The sequence below is a fragment of the Hemicordylus capensis genome, chromosome 2 (assembly GCF_027244095.1).
Source record: "Hemicordylus capensis ecotype Gifberg chromosome 2, rHemCap1.1.pri, whole genome shotgun sequence".
Classification (NCBI taxonomy): Eukaryota; Metazoa; Chordata; class Lepidosauria; order Squamata; family Cordylidae; genus Hemicordylus; species Hemicordylus capensis.
Genome location: NC_069658.1, coordinates 359,867,969 through 359,891,022, shown reverse-complemented (window position 1 = coordinate 359,891,022; position 23,054 = coordinate 359,867,969). Strand labels below are relative to the sequence as shown.

General features: G+C 44.9%; 1 protein-coding gene across 8 annotated transcripts in view; it reads right to left on the bottom strand.

Annotated features, from left to right (window-relative positions):
- Positions 1-7,014: 7,014 nt before the first annotated feature.
- LOC128345453 (uncharacterized) overlaps positions 7,015-23,054 on the bottom strand; it is a 244,597-nt gene continuing 228,557 nt past the window's right edge. For all 8 annotated transcript variants that reach the window (XM_053297393.1, XM_053297396.1, XM_053297395.1 and 5 more), the window contains 3 exons: positions 16,086-16,192; positions 8,589-8,698; positions 7,015-7,738 (listed from right to left, as the gene is read on the bottom strand). In XM_053297393.1, coding sequence (XP_053153368.1) covers positions 7,581-7,738; positions 8,589-8,698; positions 16,086-16,192 — 375 coding nt within the window. In that variant the 3' untranslated portion in view covers positions 7,015-7,580. The remainder of the gene's footprint in view (positions 7,739-8,588; positions 8,699-16,085; positions 16,193-23,054) is intronic.

Here is a 23,054-nt window from a genome sequence, read left to right as displayed (position 1 = left end):
TACCCTCTCTACAAATCATGTGTTTTCCTTCTCTCCCTTTTTAATACTGAGCACTTGAACATATTCAGTAAGCCAAAAACCTTCAATTTGAGAGTTAAGATGCTTCCAGTTTCCATCGTGCTCTAAAAAGCATGGAGATTGCAAGTTCAGGGGCCCATCTTAACTTCCACACCACATAAGCCGTAAATACTTTGTACAGTCTCAATATATTATGCTGCCTTTTGAAACGAAGCCCCCACATTTTGCCTTGGTCTTTCCATTTGAGATGGTGGAGGGGAGGGTCCCAGTGCCCAGCCTAGCCACAGGACCCGAAGACAGCCTGACATCTGTTCTGTTTGTCTACTCTGACTGGCAGCAGCTCTCTGAGGCATTAGACAAAAGCCTTTCCAGCCCTGACATACTAGGGACTGAATAGGATTTTATACATTTAAAGAACAACAGGGTGCTTACCTGTAACAGGTTTTTCTAGTGGTCATCTGTCCATCACACATGGGCTCTGCGGCCATGAAGCAGCAGACACTGGAAAACTCTCAAGCCTCTCAGAGTTTTGGCGGTAGCTCCGCCACTTCTAGCCTCACTTTTGTTCCACCTCAGATCAGTCCTGGAGTCTGCTGATTTGCTGATTTGATTTACAGAAGAGCAAGAAAACAAGACTTTGGCGGGGTTGGATGGGCGGGCATGTGAACAGACAGATGACCACTAGATGAACCTCAGTTACAGGTGAGCAACCTGTTGTTCTTCAGTTACAGGTGAGCAACCTGTTGTTCATCACACGTGGGCACATCACAAGTTTACCTGGAAAAGGACATGGGTAGCAGTCACTAGAAGATGGAGAGGAGTACCACCTGACCAAACTTCTTGTCGGGACCAGACATCCAGGGTGTAATGAGTTACAAACATGTGCGGAGAAGCCCAAGTGGCTGCATGGCATATTGATTCCAGAGGTAAACAGACATCAAAGGCAGTCGAGGTTGCTATAGCCCTTGTAGAGTGGGCCCTGATAGGGCCAGGCAATGGTTTCTTAGTGAGTAGGTAAGTCAACTTGATGGTATCCACAATCCATCTGGACAAGGTTTGCATGGAAGGTTGAGTGCTTTGGTTGTGCTCAGCATAAGAGATAAAGAGATACAGTCCCTTCCAAAGGTCCTTGGACCTTAGGATGTAGAAGATCAAGTCCCTCTGGACATCCAGCGAATGGAGCTTTCGTTCAGATTCTGTGGAGGGGTTTTTAAAAGAACAGCGGCAGGGAGACGGTTTGGTTATGGTGGAAAGAAGAGACTATTTTCGGGGGAAACCCAATTATCAGGGCATAGCTGGACCTTGACCTTGTGAAACAAGAGAAAAGGCAGATCAGCCCGAATTGCGCAGAGTTCACTCACCCTACTCGCCAAGGTAAGTGCCACCAAGAGTACTGTCTTCCATGTGAGGAGCCTGAGATCACAGGATGCCATGGGCTAGAAGGGTTTCCCCATCAGTTGGGACAATACCAGGGGGAGATCCCAGGAAGGGGCGATCCCTGGAACATCCAGATACCTTAACTTCAAACCTCTCAGAAAGCTTTCACCGTTGGATTGGCAAACCAGGAGGAGTGTCCAAAATTGGAGAGGTAGCACTTTATGGCAGCCAAGTGCACCCTAACAGAGGATAGCTTAAGGCCAGAAGACTTTAGCTTCTGAAAATAAGACAAAATGTTAGAGAGCATTCGTTTCTCTGGATCCACGTGTAAAGACTGCATCCTAGTGACAAAACGAGTCCACTTAAGGCAGTGCAATTTTCTTGGGGCAGGCTTTCTGGACGCGGCCACAATCTCCCGGATTGCCAGCTCTAGGACTTTGAAGTCATATTGTCCGTCCAGATTTGGATGGAATGGTTCCTGAGAAAACACTGGAAACCACTAAAAGCCTTGAAGACCGCCAGTAACTCTAAATAATTTATGTGGTGGCAGGCCTCTTCATCATTCCAGTGTCCTCAAATTGTAGCCGATGCACAGTGGGCGCCCCATCCCAGTTCTGAAGCGTCTGTTTTAACTACGCATTCTGGTTTGGACAGGCTGTAAGACATACCTTCTCAAAGTTTTCCATGGGCAGACCACCATACCAGAGATCCACGAACTGCCCAGGAAAGGTGGAGCCTTCTCACCCGATTGTCCCAATGGTTGTTGAAGTAGTCTAAAAACCAACATTGGAGACGTTGCATATGGAGTCTGGCATTGGGAAGCACCGAAGTGGCAGATGCCATCAGACCTAACATCTTTGAATGCACTTGGCCGATTGAGTACTGCTGTGTGCCATCAGGAAGGCCCATGCTGAGATGTTCTGTATCCTGTCTGAGGGTAGGTACGCGAGGCCTTGCAGGGAGTCAAATTGAATGCCAGTGAAACGGATGGACCTGGTGGGAGTCAAACTGGACTTTTTGAGATTGATCTGAAGGCCTAGGTTGTTCAGCAACTGGAGAGTGACTCGCAGGTTGTCCAGTAGGGAGTCCCTGGAATCCGCGTTCAAGAGCCAGTCATTGAGATACGGTAGGACCTGGATATCCTGCTCCTGGAGGAATCCCATCACTGCAACCATAGTTTTGGTGAATACTTGGGGGACAGCTGGGAGGCCAAAGGGTAGTCCTTTGCAATGATACTCCAGGGAGTCAACTCTGAAACGGAGGAATTTTCTGTGCTGTGGATGGTAGTAGCCATCCCGAAGGTCTATGGTGATATACCACATATTATTTTGCAGTAAGGTGAGGATGTCCTTACTGTCAACATTTGGAACTGCTTGTAGTTCAGATGAGTGTTCAGGTCCTTGAGATCGAGGACCTGAACAAAGGCCTTCCATTGTGTTTGTGAACGATGAAGAAAGGGGAGAAGCAGCCGGGTGCGCAGCCGTGAGAGACCGGTTCTATAGCGTCCTTTCCCAGGAGAGCTCTGGTATCTATTTCTGAGGTGTTCTTCTAACACCTCAGAAATTGAATACAACAAAATCCAGTGCCGCATGGGCTTATCGTTTTGAGGGTGGTTGGCACCCTATGTGCACTACACCACAACCCGCTCTGAGCCACCCTGGTGCCCCCCAAGTGGAGTTATGGGGCTGCTGAAATTCTCCATTATTCTCTATAGGGGGAAAGCTTAAAGATGTGCAAACTTCAGAAAAAAATTAAAAATCACCCCTTTCACCTATTTATTTGAAATCTGGGTGGTAGCAGGCACCCATTCGGGCACTACCACCTGACCCACTCTTCTGCCCGCAAACCCCCTTTTCTGCCCCAAATCTGCCACAAAGACATGCCAACTTAAAAATTTTTTTAAAAAAAACATCCCTTTGACCAATTTCTTTGAAATCTGGGTGGTAGCTTCCTTGTACCCATTGGGCACTACCACTCGCTCTGGGCCACCAGTGCCCCACTGGGGAGTTATAACTAAAGCTGATGAAATCTCTATTATTCCCTACAGGGAAAAGCTTAAAGATGCACCAACTTCAGAAGAATTTTTAAAATCACCCCTTTGCCCAATTTCTTTGAAATTTGGGTGGTAGCTTCCATGCACCCATTGGGCACTACCACCCAACCCACTTTGGCCACAAAATGCAGGTCCGAATTTTTCGGGTCCAAATCTGGGGTAATTTGATTTGTACCCGGATCTAGACAATTGAGCACAGGGGTGATTTGTTCTGTCTACAAATTAGCCAGATCAGCCAGATTTGGGTACAAATCATTTTGTACCCTAATTGATTTTCATATCCCTATCAGGCACGTTTCGTGTAAGTGCTCAACTTGGTCCTCGGTTGGTGTTGTTTTGGGGACTGAAAATGCTGAAAAGGTTTCTTGTAAGACCCGTCTGTTGTTGCAAAAGGAAGAATCCGATTGCTGAGAGTAGGATGAGGCCTGGGAACTAGATTGTCTTGGCCACTTGAATTGACGATAAGATTTGGTCAAGGAGACTCATGGACTTGGCTGTGTTCCAGAGCTTTTGTACTTTTGACATGGTCTTGTCCGTGGTCTGATCAAACAATGCTTCCCCATCAAAGGGAAGGCTTTCTATCCTGGACTTCACCTCTGGTGTTAGTCCTGAAGATCTCAACCAGGCGTGTCTACAAAGGGCCGCAGAAGACACCATAGATCTCAATGCACAGTCTGTGTGATACCTAAACAAGTGCAACTGTTGTTTTGCCAAATATGCACCTTCACTGTGAAGTGATTGAGCTAGTTGGGTGGAGAGAGTTTGCATTGTATGCCAGCTCCCTTATTAATTGGTACCAAAGGTGCAGCGTCCGGAATCAGGTTGGTTGGTTCTAATGTCCGCAATGGTACAGAAGAGCCCAAGACTCCAGATTCTAGCCCAGGATCCCCAGAACTGGGCAGAGCCAAAGTAATTGGGCAGACGTCAACAGAGGTACCTGGTACTGACGCCATCCTGGGGATGAGAGCCCTCTCCCACAGCAAAGAACGCAAGTGGATAGCCCTATTCTTAAGAGCCTGTTTGGTGAACTTAAGGCACTGAGGGCAAGTGTCCACTTTATGCAATTTCCAAAGACACAGAAGGCACCAGGAATGGCCATCAGAGAAGGGGATGTTAGCATGGCACTGAGTTTAAAAATTGTTTTGCCGGCCATACAGGGGAGACCGTGCCGGGGAACCATGGGTGGGGCCGAATCCCTCTTCAGAATAAAAAATTATGCACTAGAAAAAATTGAGCATACCATAAACAGGAGAGAAGCTCTTGCAGAGGAACAAACGGAGGAAGGGAGGGAATGTACCCTCCTCCTATGAAAAAATTGTGAAGTAGAAATTGTCCGCCCAAAGCAAAAGGTGGAGGGGAGAAATGGGTGAAAAGGGGAGGCAAGGCAAGCAAAAAACAAAGCACAAATGGTAAAAGTGGGGGAAGTAACTGAGAGCAAGGAAGGAATAAACAAATTAACAACTACAGGATTCAAATATAGTGAAGAGCAGAGCAATAAATAGTCTTAACGCTGAGAAGACAGAAAGCACCGAAGTAGCTGCTAGTTCTGATCTGAGGGGAAACTAGAGTGAGGCTGGAAGGGGTGGAGCTACCACCAAAAATCCGAGAGGATGGAGAGTTTTCTGATGGCTGCTGCTGCGCAGACGCAGAGCCCACATGTGACGGACAGAGACCATGCCGAAGAACATGTTCTACCACTGAAAAGTGGTCCTTTTCTAAGAAAAAGTTCTGCAAACTCAAAAGCTATTTCATTGCTTTGTGATTTTTGATTGGTCCTAATAAAAACATTATTTCACTGACATAGGAACATAGGAAGTTGCCATATACTGAGTCAGACCATAGGTCCATCTAGCTCAGTATTGTCTATACAGACGGTCAGTGGCTTCTCCAAGGTTGCAGGCAGGAATCTTTCTCAGCCCTATCTTGGAGATGCCAGGGAGGGAACTTGGAACCTTCTGCTCTTCTCAGAGCAGCTCCATCCCCTACGGGGAATATCTTACAGTGCTCACACATCATTTCCCATTCATATGTAACCAGGGCAGACCCTGCTTAGCTAAGGGGACAAATTATGCTTGCTACCACAAGTCCAGCTTGTGGAGAGAGATCTGGATGTTTTTTTCTGTTGTGTCTATGTGGTTATCTTTTGACTGTAATGTAATACTAGTCATACTTTAGAAGTCATTTTTATGTGTTGGTTTAAATTATCGAAACTTAGTATTTTGGATATGAATGGATAAAGTTCTCAGATAAAAAGCCAGACATGCCTACCAAGTTGTATTATATTGACTGGATATTAAGCTTCCCTTTGTTCTATAACTTGATCAACAGGCACAAAATATCAGAACTGTGATTAAAGGAACCAGATGTACACCCAGGGGCATATCTAGGGGTAGGGCAGGCAGGGCACGTGCCCCGGGCACCACTTGAAGGGGGCACCATTTTTCTAAAAAAATTTTTTAAAAATTAAAATGGCTGCTGAAAACAAAATGGCCACCGCGCATGCTCAAATGGCCTCTGTGAGGCCTTGGGCCATGCCAGGCCTCGCAGAGGCCATTTGAGCATGCGCAGTTGCCATTTTGTTTTCAGTGGCCATTTTTTAAAAAAATATATTTTTTTAAAAAAATGGCCACCGCACATGCTGAAATGGTCCCTGCAAGGCCCTAGAGGCCAGAGAGGGGAGGGGAAACCTTTGCAGACACCCCCCCACAGCCTTTAGGAAGCCCCCCAAAGGGGTTACAGGTAATTTTTTAAAATTAATTTTTTTTAAAAAAATTAATATAATATAAGTCACTGTACACATATTCAGTTTGGCACTATGTACAGAGAATCAGATTGGTGTCAGATGATTGGACAGGGGGTGCAATTTCAGTGCTTGCCCTAGGCACTTTTTTCCCTAGATACGCCTCTGTGTACACTATCCAAGGAATCCTCTTGAGCACTGATATAAAATACACACACTATCTCTCTCTCTCTCTCTCCCCACACCATCTATCTATACACATATGTATACATTTTATATATTTCATTTATTTAGATTTTTACCAGCCTCCTCTCAAGACATGGCATCTCCCCCAAAACATGTATATGTATATTCTTTTTAGAAAGTAATGTATAAAGGCAAGAACAAACTCTCCAAATTCATCTCTCTCCTGAATACCAATATAATTACCTCACAAAATTATAAGACTGTTTGAAATAGCTTTCTCTTTTAGTGTTGGACTAGGACCAGGAAGACCTGAGTTCAAATCCCCATTCAACCACGAAACGCACTGAGTCTTTGGGCCATCATATATATCTCAGCCTAACCTACCTCACAGGGTTGCTGTGAGGATAAACATAAACATGTTGTAAACATGTAAATTCTCTGAGCTCCTTGGAGGAAAAAGCAAGATATAAATGTAAAAATAAAATAAAATAAACTGTTAATGCAGAATAGCATAAGAATATTTTCCCAAACAACCTGAGATTATCTCAAAGTCTTTAGAAAGTCTTTAGAGTTTGGAAAACAAAGGATGTAATATATTTAGAATTCTCTAATGAGGTTATGGAGACAGTGGGGTATCAAATAAAATTAGATAAATAGAAGTTTTATTAAAAGTTTTCAACTTATGAGGATTCTTTATTTACAAATGATCTACTACAGAATACAAGCATATTTCCAGCTTCCAAGTTTATTTAATCATTTAACAGCAAAAAATAAAATAAAATAAAGACAACAGAGAGAGATTACTTGATGACTTCAAAACAGGACAAGGGTCTATATTAAACAAGTCTTCAGTCTTAGATGTGTTTATGTTTTGCAAAACTTCGTGTTAGAAGTAGACAGGCATTGTTTCTGAATCACTGCAGTTTTACTTAAGATTATGCTACTTTCTTAATAGTCCTAAACACTTCTTAAATTCTGTGAAGACACTGAACTAATTATATCAGCTTCTTTTTTTTCAACCTTTGCTATTAACATGCTCTTTTGTGCTTCAAAACCTGCTCACCCACCTCCCCAGCCCTCAACGTTTAAAAATAAGGCAGCAAGAGCTCAGTGTAACTCTTATCTTACCAATAATATTCACTAGCTTTTGCTCTTCCTTCACGTGAAGGATTCTGTGTCCAAAGAACGCATGCTCCTGAAAACTGACTAAAGTGATTGTGGTTTCACTTCATTTGCTGCTTCTGGAACCCAAACTCCAAACTTCAGTGTAAGAAGCACAGTCACAATTAATACAGCGCTGGATCCTAAAAAGGATGTAGTCAATGATAACCACCACTTCTTTCTACCATCAACTGGCATGGAAGCTGTGAAAAAAGTGGGGTGGGGGGAGATACTAAGCTCAGATCACATAACAGAACATGGTCTTTAAGTCAATGCTTAAGGTCTCCACTGCATGATTGCAAACACAGCTAATTGGGAGATAAGCTTGCAGAAGTGTGTGTTTTAAATGTTATTATATGTACATCCTGCTCTTATATGGGGCTTTCAATGGTATCCCAAACTGACAAAAAGGTCATAAGAAAAGCCCTGCCGGATCAGGTCCAAGGCCCATCTAATCCAGCATCTTGTTTCAGAGAGTGGACCACCAGAAGCCCCCAGCACATCCACAGGCAAGAGATGAAAACATGCCCTCTCTCCTGCTGTTGCTTCCCCTGCAACTAGTATTCAGAGGCATTCTGTCTCTCAGGCTGGAGGTGGCCTATAGCCATCAGACAAGTAACCATTGATAGACCTGTCTTCCATGAATTTGTCTAAATCCCTCTGAAAGCCATTCAGGTTGGTGGCTGTCACTACATCCTGTTCATAGGTCACTCATGGTGCCCCACATCAATTGTACTTATCATTTTTCATCTTCTTTTTTTTGTTATATCCTTGCTAAGAAAGTATCTTACAGCACTATAACTTGGTTGAGTTCTATTCTGTGGAGGGTGACAAATCTTCCGCACTTAACAAGCAAAAGCAATTATATCTTTAATACAAACTGTCCAAAGTTATGCAACTACTAAAAAATCACAAGGTGGCCCATTGCAGGCATTGTCAGCAGTAGAAAAAGAATAACTACTGAGGCTTGGAAAAACCTCGGGATCCTTTCTACAAACTCTAGAACATTGCTGAACATAAAAACATACAAATGATCACAAGGAATTAATTCACCTATTCGGGATTTGCAGACCCATGAAGAATTAAATGAACAGGGAACTGTCAAAAAAGATCTCATCCCAGGGTCCAATTGGAGACACAATTCCTCAACTCTTATGAGACTCCTGAAACATAAAGCAAAGAGATTAATCTACACAAACCTGGACAAATGAGACTTGCTTTGTACTACAAGCAAGTAAAAATGGGATATGGGCAATAGTCTATTGTGGAAAAGTATATCCATTCACAGTCTAGTTCTACAGTTACACTCTAATTTATGTATTTAGCACCTGAAAAATAAATTTCCAACATATACCTGGATATAATGCTTTATATATGAAACTCTTGGTCTTGCCTTTAGTTATGTGGATTGTATCAAGGATATGCATCTTTGAAATCTAGCTTCTCTACATCCATATAATGGTGCTAAATACTGATCATATTATTTATTTATTCAATTTCTATACTGCCCTTCCAAAATGGCTCAGGGCAGTTTACATTAAAACATATGTAAAATATAAAATATTTTATATATATTTATAAAATATAAATACTTATTCATATAAATATTTATCATGTGTTGGAAGATCTAAGATTTTAATGTCTTACACAAAACACAAGATAATATTATCGTGAGTAACACTGTCCTACTGTTAAAAAAAAAATCCCAACCTTCTTCCAAGATAAAAATTTGTCATTTGTAATCATATTACAATTATGATGTAATTACAATGTAATTACAATTACATTAGCAAAGAACTGTTTGTTTGTTTATTTATTTATTTGATGAATTTGTATACCACCCACTACTGAAGTCTCTAGGAGGTTTACAGCATAAAACAAACCAAGAATTTAACAGTTAACACATATAAAAACCAGATAAAAATATCCATAAAAACACCAACTAAAAAGTTAAAAGATTAGTACAAAGAGACTCTAGCTTCATAATTCCTCAGTCCTGACTGAATGCATTGATTGACTGATTGTTCAATTTTTACACAGCCTTTCATAAGAAATCCCAAGGCAGTTTACAAAAATTAAAATACAATAAAACTCCATAAAAATCACATTTAAAACCATAAAATCAGTTAAACAGTAAAAACCATCACACACACACACACACACACACATAGAAACAGGAAACCTGAGAGACCAAGTTTCCCTAGGGGGTAAAATCCTTAACAAATAAAAAGGTCTTTGGTTGTTTTTTAAAAGCAGCCACAGATGTCAAAAAGCAGACATTCACTGGGAGAGCATTCCAGAACCTGAGGGCAACAAGAGAGAAGGGCCCTGTCCCGCAGGCATGGCAATTTAGCTAGTGGTTTAGCCTGGGGGCCCCTGGTTTGAAGGGGGGATGTCTTTCAGAACAGGGAGAGTGTTCTTAGCCCCACCTCAGCCACGTTTTCCCCATCAGTGCTGTCATTAAAATCGGTCCTGCAGAGCAGCAGCATACCTCTTTGCCGCCACGGTACATTGCGGACCGGAAGTGGACAGAAGTGTCTGGCATGTACATGCAAAGTGGACATTTCTGGCCACTTCCAGTCCAAGATGCACAGGGACGGCAAGGAGGTACGCTGCCACCCCACGGGACCAATTTTAATGACAGCGTTGGCAGGGAAAACGTGGCCGTAGGGGGGGAGAGCCTTAAAGGTATCCACCCTACCTTTGAACCGGTGGAAACGCTGGACATTCAAACCAGTTCAGAGGTCCATAAAAGGGCCTCCAAACCAGTTCCGTGCACATCCCTAAATTTAACCTCTCTCAACATTGGCACACGGAGCAAAGGGCCCCCTGACGACCTTGTTGGGAGGGCAGAAATCCTTGGGAGCAGGTGGTCCTTCAGGTATCCAGGGCTCAAACCATTAAGGGCTTTAACGGTAATAAGCAACACCATGAATTGGACTGGAAACAATTTGGCAGCCAGTGCAACTCTTTCAAAATAGGTGCAATATGCTCCTAGTGAGCAGTTCGAGAGAGAACCCTGGCGGCTGCATTCTGCACCAACTTAAGTTTCCGACTATTCTTCGAGGGCAGCACCATGTAATGCACATTGCAATAATCTGGCCATGGTGTGGCAAAGGCATGGGTAACTGTGGCCAGATCTGCCTTCTTGAGAAAGGGACGTGGCTGGCTCACTAGCCGAAGCTGTGCAAAGGCAACCCTGGCCACCACCTCCATCTGAGCATCCAAAAACAGAGCCAGGTCCAGAAAAATCCCCAAGCTCAGAGGTGCACCTAGATAGCTTTAGAGCCTGGACCTAAAGACCTTTGGAGGCCCCCCTGCTGCATGTTAAGCATCATGTTTTCACACACAGGTAAGAATGCACAAACCACACCACCCAGGACAGATTAAAGATGATTTGGGGCCCCCAGAGGTGTGGAGGGCCTGGACTTTGTCCTGAAGTCCAGGGGTAAGAGCACCTCTGCCCAAGTTGTGCACTTGCTCTTTCAAGGGGAGTCTAACCCCATCTAGAGCTGGTTGAAATACCCTTTCCCGGTTGGCTTTTCTACTGACTAGCAGCACCTCCATCTTGTCTGGATTTAACCTCAGTTTGCTAGCCTACATCCAGCCCATCACCGACTCCAGCTCCCAGTTCAGTACATGCACTGCTTCCCTAGGATCTGATGTCAGAGAAAGGTAGAGCTGTTTTTACTTCTGCTTTTTCCTTTTCTATCTCTGTTCTTTCTACTTGCCTTGTCCCTCTTGAAGCCATTGTTTGTTCTGTTCTGATCTCACCTGAGATTGGCTGACTAAGCAGAGGAATCTTGATTAGCAGTGTCACAAAATTTCATGTTTACCTGGTTCAGAATATAAATTTCTCTGGTTCATGCTGCTCAACTGCATTACAAATGGAGTACCATTTTCTCTGATTCTGCACAGGTTGTGAGCAGTGTTCCCTCTAACAGGGATTCCCAGATGTTGTTGACTACAACTCCCATCATCCACAGCCAATGGCCAGTGCATCTGGGAATGCTGCGAGTTGTAGTGAACAACTACAGTTTAGAGGGAACAGTGGTTCTGAGTCTGTGCAAGTCAGCAAGCAGTCCTAAGATATGTAGCTTTCCAAGGCACCTTGAGTACTCAACAGGAACATCAGGCACTCTGGAAATTAGGACTCAATCTTCTAGGCATTGGAACAGCCATTAACATGCTGAGCAGCATCCCAAGCACAAGAGGCCCTGCAACATTTAGTTTCCAGGATACCTGATGTCCTTACTGAGTTCTCAGGGGCCACTAAAAATTACCCAGGGTTGCTAGCCTGCAATGTCTGAGCAGATCATGGCAGGGATACAAAATGCATAAGGACAGACTACAAAGGAAGCAATGAAATGAGTTTAGTATGAAAATTACTCTGAAGAAACTGAATTGAATAAAAACTTAGGTACCGAGTATTTGAGTTGTCTAGGGTTGTGAGGGGGCTAGTATTGTTTTATTTTATTTTATTTTATCACACTTGTATACCGCCCCAAACCCGCGTCTCTGGGTGGTTCACAATGATATAAAACAGTTAAAAACACATATAAAAACAGATGAAAACAAATAAAAATGAACAATTTAAAAAACAATCACAGAATTAAAACCTATAAATGATAAAGGAGCTGAAAAAGCCTGAGTAAAAAGATGGGTTTTTAAATATTTTTTAAAAATTGTCAGAGATGGGGAGGATCGTATCTCACTATGGAGCACATTCCATAGTCCTGGGGCAGCAACCAAGAAGAACCGTCTCCGTGTGGCCACCAGATGAACTGGTGGCAACTGGAGGCGGACCTCCACAGACGACCACAATGGACGGTGGGGCTCATAATAAAGAAGACGTTCTCTCAAATACCCAGGGCCTAAGCCGTTTAGGGCTTTATAAGTTATAACTAGCACTTTGTATTTTGCCTGGAAACCTATAGGCAGCCAGTGTAACTCCATCAGCAGAGGTATAATGTGGTCTCGCTGAGATGACCCAGAGACCAGCCTGACCACCACATTCTGAACCAACTGAAGTTGACTACCTACAAAGGCAGCTCGACATAGAGAGCATTACAGAAGTCTGGAAGTTACCAACAAATGTACCACTGTTTTGAGGTCATTGATCTCGAGAAACGGGTGCAGCTGGTGTATCAGCTGACTGAAAGCACCCCTGGCCACTGCCTCAACCTGAGAAACAAGGGAGAGGTGTGAATCTTGAAGTACTCCAAGACTGCGAAACTGTTCCTTTTTGGACATATGTTAAAGAGCACTGGAGAAAGTATGGAGCCTTGAGGGACACCATACTTAAGCTCAGATTTCAAAGAGCAACCATCTCCAATCTACACCATCTGGAATCTGTCCGAGAGGTAGGAGCGGAACCACTGTAAAACAGTGCCTCCCATCCCCAACACTCTGACGTTCCAGAAGGATACTATGGTCGATAGTATGGAAAGCCGCTGAGAAATCAAAAAGGACCATCAGAGTACCCCCTCCCCCTTGAATTTAAACTTGGAACCATCAGTCACTCACTGTGACATTTTTAATGACTTTTTAAAGGATGAAATCTCTCATCTTCAGGCTGAGATGGATTCCAGTTACTGTAGAGTCTATTGTGGGAGGTGTCCAGTAACTCCTCTTATGGGATTAGATTGGATCATTTTTAGTTTGTGACTCCTGAGGATGTGGACAAACTGCTTCGGACTGTATGTCTTTACAACTTGTTCTCTTGACTCTTGCCCAACTTGGCTTATCTCATCTGACAATCATATTATCAGAGCAGGTCTGGTAAATATTATAAATGCTTCTCGGAGGGAGGGCAGGATGCCCCCTTGTCCAGGGGCGTAACAAGGCTGGAGTGGGCCCAGAGACAAAATTTTAAAATGGGCCCCTCGCTGATACACACACACACACACTTCACATGTAACTTGCCTCTGGGGGGCCCCCTCGAGGCATGGGGGCCCCCAGGCAGCCGCCTCCCCTTGCCTAATAGTAGTTACGCCCCTGCCCTTGTCTTAAGGAGGCTGTTATTAGACCACTTTTGAAGAAAGCTACACTGGATTCCTCCGAGTTAGCTAATTACAGATTTGTTTCTAATCTTCCATGGTTAGGCAAGGTGGTTGAGCGGGTGGTGGCCTCTCAGCTCCAGGCAGTTTTGGATGATGCAGATTATCTAGACCCATTTCAAACTAGCTTTTGTGTGAGGTATGGGTTTGAGACTGCCTTGGTCGGCCTGATGGATGATCTCCAACTGGCTATCGACAGAAGGAGTGTGACTCTGCTGATCCTTTTGTATCTCTCTGTGGCTTTCGATACCATCAACCATAGTATCTTTCTGGGCCGCCTGAAGGAGGTGGGATTGGGTGACACTGTTTTACAGTGGTTCCGCTCCTACCTCTCTAGCAGATTCTAGATGGTGTCGCTTGGAGACTGTTGTTCTGCTAAGCAAGAAATGAAGTGTGGAGTCCCACAAGGCTCCATACTGTCTCCAATACTTTTAAACATCTACATGAAACTGCTAGGAGAGATCATCAGGAGGTTTGGTGCTGGGTGTTATCAATATGCTGATGACACCCAGATCTACTTCTCCATGACGACCTCATCAGGAAATGGGATATCTTCCCTAAATACCTGCCTGAAAGCAGTAATAGGTTGGATGAGGGATAACAAACTGAAGTTGCATCCAAATAAGACGGAGGTACTGACTGTGGGGGGACAGGACCTGAGAGATGGCTTAGATCTGCCTGTTCTGGATGGGGTTACACTCCCCCTGAAAGATCAGGTACGGAGCTTGGGAGTGCTCCTGGACTCAAATCTCTCCCTTGTTTCTCAGGTGGAAGCAGTGGCCAGGAGTGCTTTTTATCAAAGATGTCCATTTCTAGAGGTGAATGGCCTTAAAATAGTGGTACATATGCTGGTAACCTCCAGGCTTGACTACTGTAATGCACTCTACGTGGGGTTGCCTTTGTACGTAGTCCGGAAACTACAGTTCATACAGAATGTGGCAGCCAGAATGGTCTCTGGGACAACAGGAAGGGACCACATAACACCAGTTTTGGAAGAACTGCACTGGTTGCCACTATGCTTCCAGGTGAAATACAAAGTGCTGGCTCTTACCTTTAACAGCTCAGGTCCAGGCTATTTAAGAGGGCACCTTCTTTGTCATAAACCCTGCTGCCTGTTACGATCTCCTGGAGATGTCCAGTTACGGATGCCACTGGCTTGTTTGGTGGTGACTCATGACCGGGCTTTCTCTGTGGCTGCCCCAGGGCTTTGGAATATGCTCCCTACTGAAATAAGAGCATCTCCTTCTCTATTTGTTTTCAGGAAGACCCTCAAGACTCTCTTGTTTTCTCAGGTTTCTAATTATAATTAATTTAAATAATTTTAAAAACTTGTTTTTTAATAACCATTTTATTCTATTGTTTTTATTGTCATGTATTTTAATCAGTAACTTTTAGTCAGATGTACTATCATTTTATCCAGTGATTCATAGGTGTGCCTGGACAAGACAACTGGTTAAATGCCTTGTGAGCTGAAAATGGTTTCATATTTACTAGAATAGCTAACTAAAATAACATATTTTTCCAGTTTGGAACAAAATTTATGCTACATTCCATAGACAATGAATAAATCTATATTTATACCATCCACTCTTTAAGACAGAACAAGGGTGCAGCAACAACATATGCCTAACACCATGTTTACATATTACCTTTGCTGTGTAATTGCTACTGAAAAACTAGTTCTCTGCGATTGGGCTCCACATTGTATCTACAATATGTCAATATACCAATTACTTGGGTTGTCGAAATATATGCTTACTTCCCACACCAAAATCAGGAACTCTGATGGAAGTACAGCACTGGTATACAACCAGTAATCCAAAAGACCTATGGGATCTTTTACAGATTACTGATGCATTATCAAGGAGGGGACCCGAAAGGTATACAGTAACTTTGTGGTAATCTGTTTACTCACAATGAGTGTGTGTAAGGGTGCAGGAACAAGGACACAATAAGGTTGTACTAGATTCTCAGCAATATCTTTCTGTCCCAGAGGAACAGCAATACAGCTGAAACTCATATATTTTCTCCAGAAATTTCTTAGCAACATCACCAGGCACCTTCAAGCTCAAACTGGTCCTCCCTTTTCTCTTTGTTGTAACATCCCACATTGAGGAGAGGCAAATCAATTTCCTTCTTTTTAGACTGGCACAGGGAACTAGCTGCTCATTCCTTTTGCTATGTGAACATGTTTTTTGTTTTTTTTAAGTGGCATATAGATGAATATTATAATGGCCTCCTCCATGGTAACTAATAAGTGTGAGTTTCCCATGTCAAATGACTGAGGTGATCTGTTGCATTAGTTGCAGGTTAATTACCATCCATTCTTTATAACCAAGCTACACCAAAGCAGAAGGACCGGGGTGGCTTTTAAGGCCTGGAGAACATGGCTGCCAGTAGTACATATTTCATATATATATGGCCTATGTTAAAGTTTATTGTAATCACTCTCAAATAAAGGAAATTCTAAAAACTGAACAGAGAATTTTACCTCTGCACTGGTTTTTCTTCCACTGGTGGGAACCATGTTTTTGGCCGGAGAGCTGGACCCAAGCTGCCAATCCAGGATCTCCTAGACATTATTTTAGTTAGCCAATCCTGCAAAGAATCAACAGAAGCAGTAGACAAAGACAGCATAGCTAGAAACACCCAATATCCCTCAGTCAATCTTGAGTGACACATTTCTTTCAGCAAACCCATGCATGTTACACACCACAAACTGGTATCCTTTTCAAACATCCCTACTTTTATGCACCCAAAACATTTTTCACAGCATAGCTATTAGCAAAACCCTGCTTTCAGATGTTAATATTGTTGTGCACTCTCAATGCTACTTCTCCAAGTAATGAGAAGTTCCAGAGATGCAGCACTACTTTGTGTTCTCACACCTCAATTGCCTGCTATCTTTTTCATAGAACCAGGCACATTGACCAAGCATTGGCTTAGGTGGCAAAACATAGTGGCTTACATGATGCACCGCATTACAGAGAAGTACTACTGCTCTGTCCTGGGGCTGCTGCAAACTCATAAGCAAGTCCTTTCACTGTTCACAGCAGTAGCTGTGCAAGAGCACTTCTGCCGTTTCCCCTACTGAAGCAAATAGGGGGAATTGCAGTAGCACTGCTTACACAACTGCTGCTGCTGTACAGCATCGGGCATTGCTTGTGAGTCTACAGCAGTCCCAGGGCGGAGCACTATGTATCCGTAACGCTGCGCATCATGTAAGCCAGTGAGAAGCCTTTCACAATAACCAGACTCAAGTCCTGCAACAATATGAAACCATTAATATGGAGAATGTATTCTAGCAGACACCGGTCACTCTGAAAACTTGAAGAGAACATGGCTTCATACATAGTGTGAATAAGAGAAAGATGGTGACACACTAAATTGTCATAAAAAAGCAAAGGAGGGCAAAGAAGAAAGCAGTTTGGAATTGTTACAGCCTATTTTTTTAGTACACCTTTGCTCATCTTGATTTCAAGCAAACCTCCTTTCCCCACATATCCTCCTTGTCTGGAGAAATAAAAGACTGAGTTAAGGGCTATAATTATACCTGCTTCCTTTTACTATAAACTAAGAGGTAAACTACGTTACATTTAAGCTGCTGTAACAGAGCCCCAGCTTCTTTTTACAAAGCTTCTTCTTACAAAGTGCCCTCTCAAAGGGTATGATAAGAGATGGGAAGGGAAGAAAGACTTAGCTCTTGCCCTGCCCATCACTTTCCCAGAATCCCCCTCCCCACTCACCCCGCTTTCATCACTCCCAGATGGTTCCAGAATCAGACTCATGTTTGAGATGTAAAGACAGTTCTGTAACACTGATTAAGGTTAAAGTAGCAGAGAGCAAAGAGTAGAACATTTGTTGCTTTACTCTTAACCTTGTGTCCCCATTTATTCACCAAAAAACTGAGCAGTTAATGTTGTCTCTGTAACCATCTGTAAGGCCTTTTCAACAATTAATGGTTCAGGTTGTAACACACTGAATGGCTTGCAAGTCTAGAAAACTGATGTAGAATTTTGATTCTCTTTGTGCCCAGCACCCACTTGCTCATTATTTAAAATATTTCTATCCCATTCCTCCAGCACACTGCTACTCAGGGCAGCTTACAATAAAAGCACAAAAAACATAAAATCCAAAATAAAAGAATAAAAGAGTAAAAAAATAATGAAATACAATGAATCACCCTAAAACACAATAAAAGATGGAGCAGATAATATTAAACTTACCATGTAGAACAGCAGCCAGGAGAACTAGATGGGCACATCCCATGGCCATGCCCATCCTAATGGCCACACCCCTTACTTTGATAAACAGGAGCATTGGTCACTCACTGTGAAGGCTTCTTCTTGCTGCTGGAGTTGAGGACATCTCACGTGGGTTATCCTCCCCAGCACACTCCAGAGGGCAGGACGTAATTAAATCAGTTAGAGCCTTAAAGAGGCCCTGGAGGATAGCCACTCCCAGTTTAGGTAGGCAAGCCAGGCTTCTAGTAGGAGAAAAGATATGAACAACAACAGCTGTAAAACAGGAAAACCACAGATACAGATGGCATGCAGATGAGGAGAGATACAGACCAGTAGCTGAAGTCGCCCAGGGTGGGACGAGATATCCTCAACTCCAGCAGCAAGAAGCCTTCACAGTGAGTGACCAATGCTCCTTTCTCTGCTGCTGAGTGAGGACATCTCACGTGGGACATGCCACAGCTAAGACATCCCTGGGAGAGGGGCAAAATCGGCTACTGAGGAGGAAGAACTTGTTGAAGTACACACCTGCTGAAGGCTGCCTGAGAGGAACACATGAGATCCATTTTGTAAACGTGGAGGGTGAAGACCACGTCGCCGCTCTGCAAATGTCTTCTAAGGAAGCATTAATGGAAAAAGCCACCGAGGTGGCCACTGAGCGGGTGAAGTGAGCAGTGAGCTTCAGCAGTGTCAGGAGGTGTTGAACTTCATAAGGAAATACAGGCTTTTATCCATCTGGACAGCGTAGGTGTAGAAACTTGCTTTCCCATCGTGGATGGTAGAAAGGAAACGAACAAAGCTTCCATGGAACAGAATGAAGAGGTTTGAGTCAGGTACGCCTTTAGGCAACGACGAACATCCAATTTGTGCCAGTCCTTTTCCCTCGGATGAGAGGGGTTGGGGCAGAATGATGGGAGGATCAGATCTTGTGACCTATGAAAGACTGATGGCACCTTAGGCAAGATGGAGGGATCCAGTATTAGGGTGATGGAATCCGGGGAGAAGATACAGAATCTCGGGTTGGTGGACAGGGAACTATGTTCGGAAACCAACCTGGCCAAGGTGATGGTTATTAGGAAGGCCAGCTTCATTGACAATATGAGGAGAGATATGGAATGTATGGGTTCAAACTGAGGTGCATGAAGAACTCTGAGGACCTTGTGGCGGTCCCATGGAGGGAATCTGTGGACCACCGGCGGAGACAACAAGGTGGCTCCCCAAAGGAAGCGTTTGAGATGCAGGTGCAAGGCCAGGCTGTTCCTCTTGGAGGGTGAGAGGAGGGATGTCAGGGCTGCTGCATGTTGTCTGATAATTGGAGGCCCTTATCCAGACCATCCTGTAGGAACAGGAGGATTTCGTGGTGATAGCTTACACTGTCTACACCATCTAAGGAAAATCCACCACGTCGACTGATAAATGTGGTTAGTGGATGATCGTCTGGATGAAAGCATGGTGTCCAGAACTCTATAGTCGTAGCCTAGGCGGTTGAGGATGGTGCGTTCAGTCCCCAAGCGGCAAGCTTGAACCATGCCGCGTCCTGATGCAGGACTGGGCCTTTAGTGAGGAGGTCATCTGCCTGTGAGAGGAAACAGGGACCGTCTACTGTGAGGTGGAGAATTTCTGTGAACCACGGTTGTCGCGGCCGGTAGGGTGGCACCAGGATGATGTGCGCCTTGAGTAGCCAGATGCAGCGCAGTAGGTGGCTGAGGAGCGGGATTGGCAGAAATGCATATAGTAGCTCCTTGGGCCATGGGGCCAACATGGCGTCTCCTGCTTTCGCCCAGCGACATGGAAAGTGGGAGAAGAAGTGAGGAAGCTGAGTGTTGAGACAGGACGCAAAGAGGTCCACTGTCGGTTGGCCCAGCCTCTGCGTGCGATGGGAGAATACCTGTGGGTCAAGACTCCATTCGGCTGGGTTAAGCTCTTGGCGACTCAGCCAATCCACCTGTATATTTGTCAAGCCTCTGACATGGTGAGCCAGGAGGAGGACAGGTGTTGCTCAGCCCAGTGCATGAGAAGGACTGTCTCCTGGTGCAGGGATTTGGACCAGGTCCCTCCCTGACAATTTACATGGGCTTCTGTTGTTGTGTTGTCTGTGGGAACTAAGATGTCAGTGTGAAGAATGTGTTCCTTGAACATCATGAGGACCCGTCGAATGGCTCTCAGTTCCAGCCAGTTTATGCTGTGGGCCTATTCTTGTGGAGTCCAGGTGCCCTGGGCAGAGTGAAAACAGCAATGTGCCCCCCAGCTTGACAGGCTGGCATCTGTAGTCACTATTATCCTCGGGTGGGGGTGGGGGGTCCATAAAGGGTTTGCCCAGATCCAGATGTGTAGGGCATATCCACCAGCATAATGAGGCTTTGACCGGGTGGGGCAGCACCACTCTTTTTTGGTGCCTTTGTACAATCTCTCCCTGTAGAACAGGGTTTCTCAACGTGTGGGTCCCCAGATGTTATTGGACTTCAACTCCCATAATCCCCAGCCCCAGTGGTCTTTGGTTGGGAATTATGGGAGTTGAAGTCCAATTACATCTGGGGACCCACACGTTGAGAATCCCTGCTGTAGAGGAAGGAGAAACCATTGTAGAGGGTGAAGATGGAAGTGGGCCCAGGGAACTGCTGCCATCATGGAGACCATCAGACCCAGGAGCTGGGCCAAGGTAAGCACAGATACCTTCTTGAGAGGGAGTATTTGGCTGATCAGACCTAGAATTTTGTCCTTGCATTCTCTTGGAAGGAAGAGTTTGTCCCGTGTTGTGTCTATAATCACCCCAAGGTGCTAGATCTGTCTGGAAGGAGACAGGTGACCCTTGGCAGTGTTGACAAGGAAACTGTGGGACGCCAGAACAGTCAAGGTGGTGTCCATGTCCTGTATCGCTGAGCCTCTGAATTGTATGAGCAGATTGTCCAGATATGCAAATAACCTGATCTTTTGGAGCCTGAAGTGGGCCACCAAGGCGGCCAGGACTTTTGTGAAGATCCTCGGGGTAGAAGAAAGGCTGAATGGAAGTGTGTGTACTGATAATGGTGGCCGTTGTAACAAAAACGGAGTAGGTGACGGAAGTCTGGGTGGATGGGTATGTGAAGATATGCCTCGGTAAGGTCGATGGATGCTAGAAGGTCTCCATGGTGCAGGGCTTCTGATATGGATTGGAGCGTCTCCATTCTGAATCTCCTGTGTCTTACCCAACTGTTGAGCTACTTGAGGTCCAATACTGCTCTGAAGGTGCCGTCTCTTTGGGGCATGGTAAACAAGATGGAGTAGATGCCCTGTCGGTGCTGGTGTGAAGGAACTGGTTCTATTGCTGAGATGTTGAGGAGATGAGAGAGTGCTTGTTGCAAGGCCAGATGTTTCTGGTGGGATTTGGATCGGGGAGTGGGCATGAACCTTTTGTTGGGGCGGGCAGTCAACTCTATCTTGCAACCATGAAGGATGGTATCCAGCACCCATTTGGCTGTAATGGAGGCCTCTCAGGAGTGAAAGATGTGAGAGAGGTGGCCTCCCGCTCTGGAAGAGTCAGGAGGCTTGGCAGGGTTTGGGTTGATGGCCAAAGTGTTGTTTCAATGTACTGGCCCTGACATTGAATCTGGGTCTTTTCCAGGTAGAATGTTGTGTCCTGGAGTCTCTGTCCCTTGGACGAAATTTGGGCCGAAAGGGCTGAAAAGGATGGTTGAACCTTCAATTTGGGCGTCTATCCTCTCTGCGGTTGGAGGAAGGGAGTGCCTTCTTCTTGTCTTTAGTCTCAACAAGGACATCTTTCAGTGCATCATCACTGAAAAGTTTGGTTGCTGTAAAGGTGACTGCTGAGAGGTTAGAGCGGGAAGCTGAGTCCACCTGCCAGTGTTTCAGCCACAGGGTGAGTCTGGCCACTACATTATCGGCCGTGGCCAAGGCCCCAAAATGAACAGCATCCAGAGTTGCATCAGCAGTGAACACTTGGACCTTTTGAATTTTAAGGAGAATCTGTCTTCGTCTGGGTGGATCCAGCAGAAGAGACTGGAGAAGTTTATCAGACCAGAGAAGAGATGCTCGAGATATAATAGAAGTTGCTATGGAGGCGCGGATGGACAGTGAAATACATTCATTGTTCTTCTTGAGTTGAAATTCCAGTTTTTTCTCAATGGGATCCTTGAGCACTGATTCTCCATCCCTTGGCAGAATTGCTCTGGACGTGAGGGCGGCCACATGAGCATCAACCGGTGGTGTCTGAAATAATGCTTCTGCTGTAGGAACAAAGTTATAATGTTTGTTAGCTAGAGTAGTTGTTTTCTTCTGAATGGAAAGGTGCCTGCCATTCCTGTCTTAACCACCTCTGCAAATGTTTCGGGGAGAGGGAATAAAAGGTCTTGTGAGGAGGTAGTAGGCAGTACTACCAATGATTCTCTGGAAGGAGCAGTAGAAGGCGGCCCTTGCAAGTTTTCCACTTGAATGCCTAGGATATTTAAGGCCTTAACAAACAGGTTGGATAAGTCCTCAGAGGGAAACAGCCCGCATGAATGCAATGACCATCCTCTACCTGCTGACCATCTGACCATTCCTCCTCTTCCTTAGAATCCGCATCAGGATCCAAATTAAGTGGGTGATCCCCTGGAATATTAGGGGTCTTAATGGGGCTTATAAGATCTTGAGGAAGCAGAGGGTCCACTGGCCTGCCTGGATAGGGGTTGAGAGAGTCATAGTCAGAGAGGAGTGATCCCTTGCATTTGTGATTGGATTTCCTGGACTTCTTATTCTTATGCTTATGGGCATGCTTGCATTTATGGCTCTTCTTTTTCATTTTAGGGGATGGCAACAATGAGGAGGAAGAGTCAGAATCCTGTGAGGAGAAGATGGATGGCTCACAAGGCCTGGGGCACTTTTTATTCTTTTTCTTGGGCTGGTGAAGTTGAAGGGTCTGGGACAACATAGATAAGAACCAGACATGCCAAGGTTGTGGGATTTTCCCTGAGGGAGGAGGGGGCGGGTTACTAGGGGCCGCAGGGACCTCCAGACACTCAGGATCAGTGGGAGGTAGAGACCCAATCGGGACAGGACTCACCGGAGAGGCAGGAGGAGGCATAGTCGGAGTCTTTACCAGTTCTCTGTTGGGCGGTAGAGATGGCCGCCTAGATGCTGGTGGCAGAAGTCCTCCATCTCCAGCGGTGTCTGGGAGTCGGACAGTTTCTCCCTCCGCTTGCGGGGAAATTTGCAGCTGGTCCACGGCATCCCCGATGTTAATG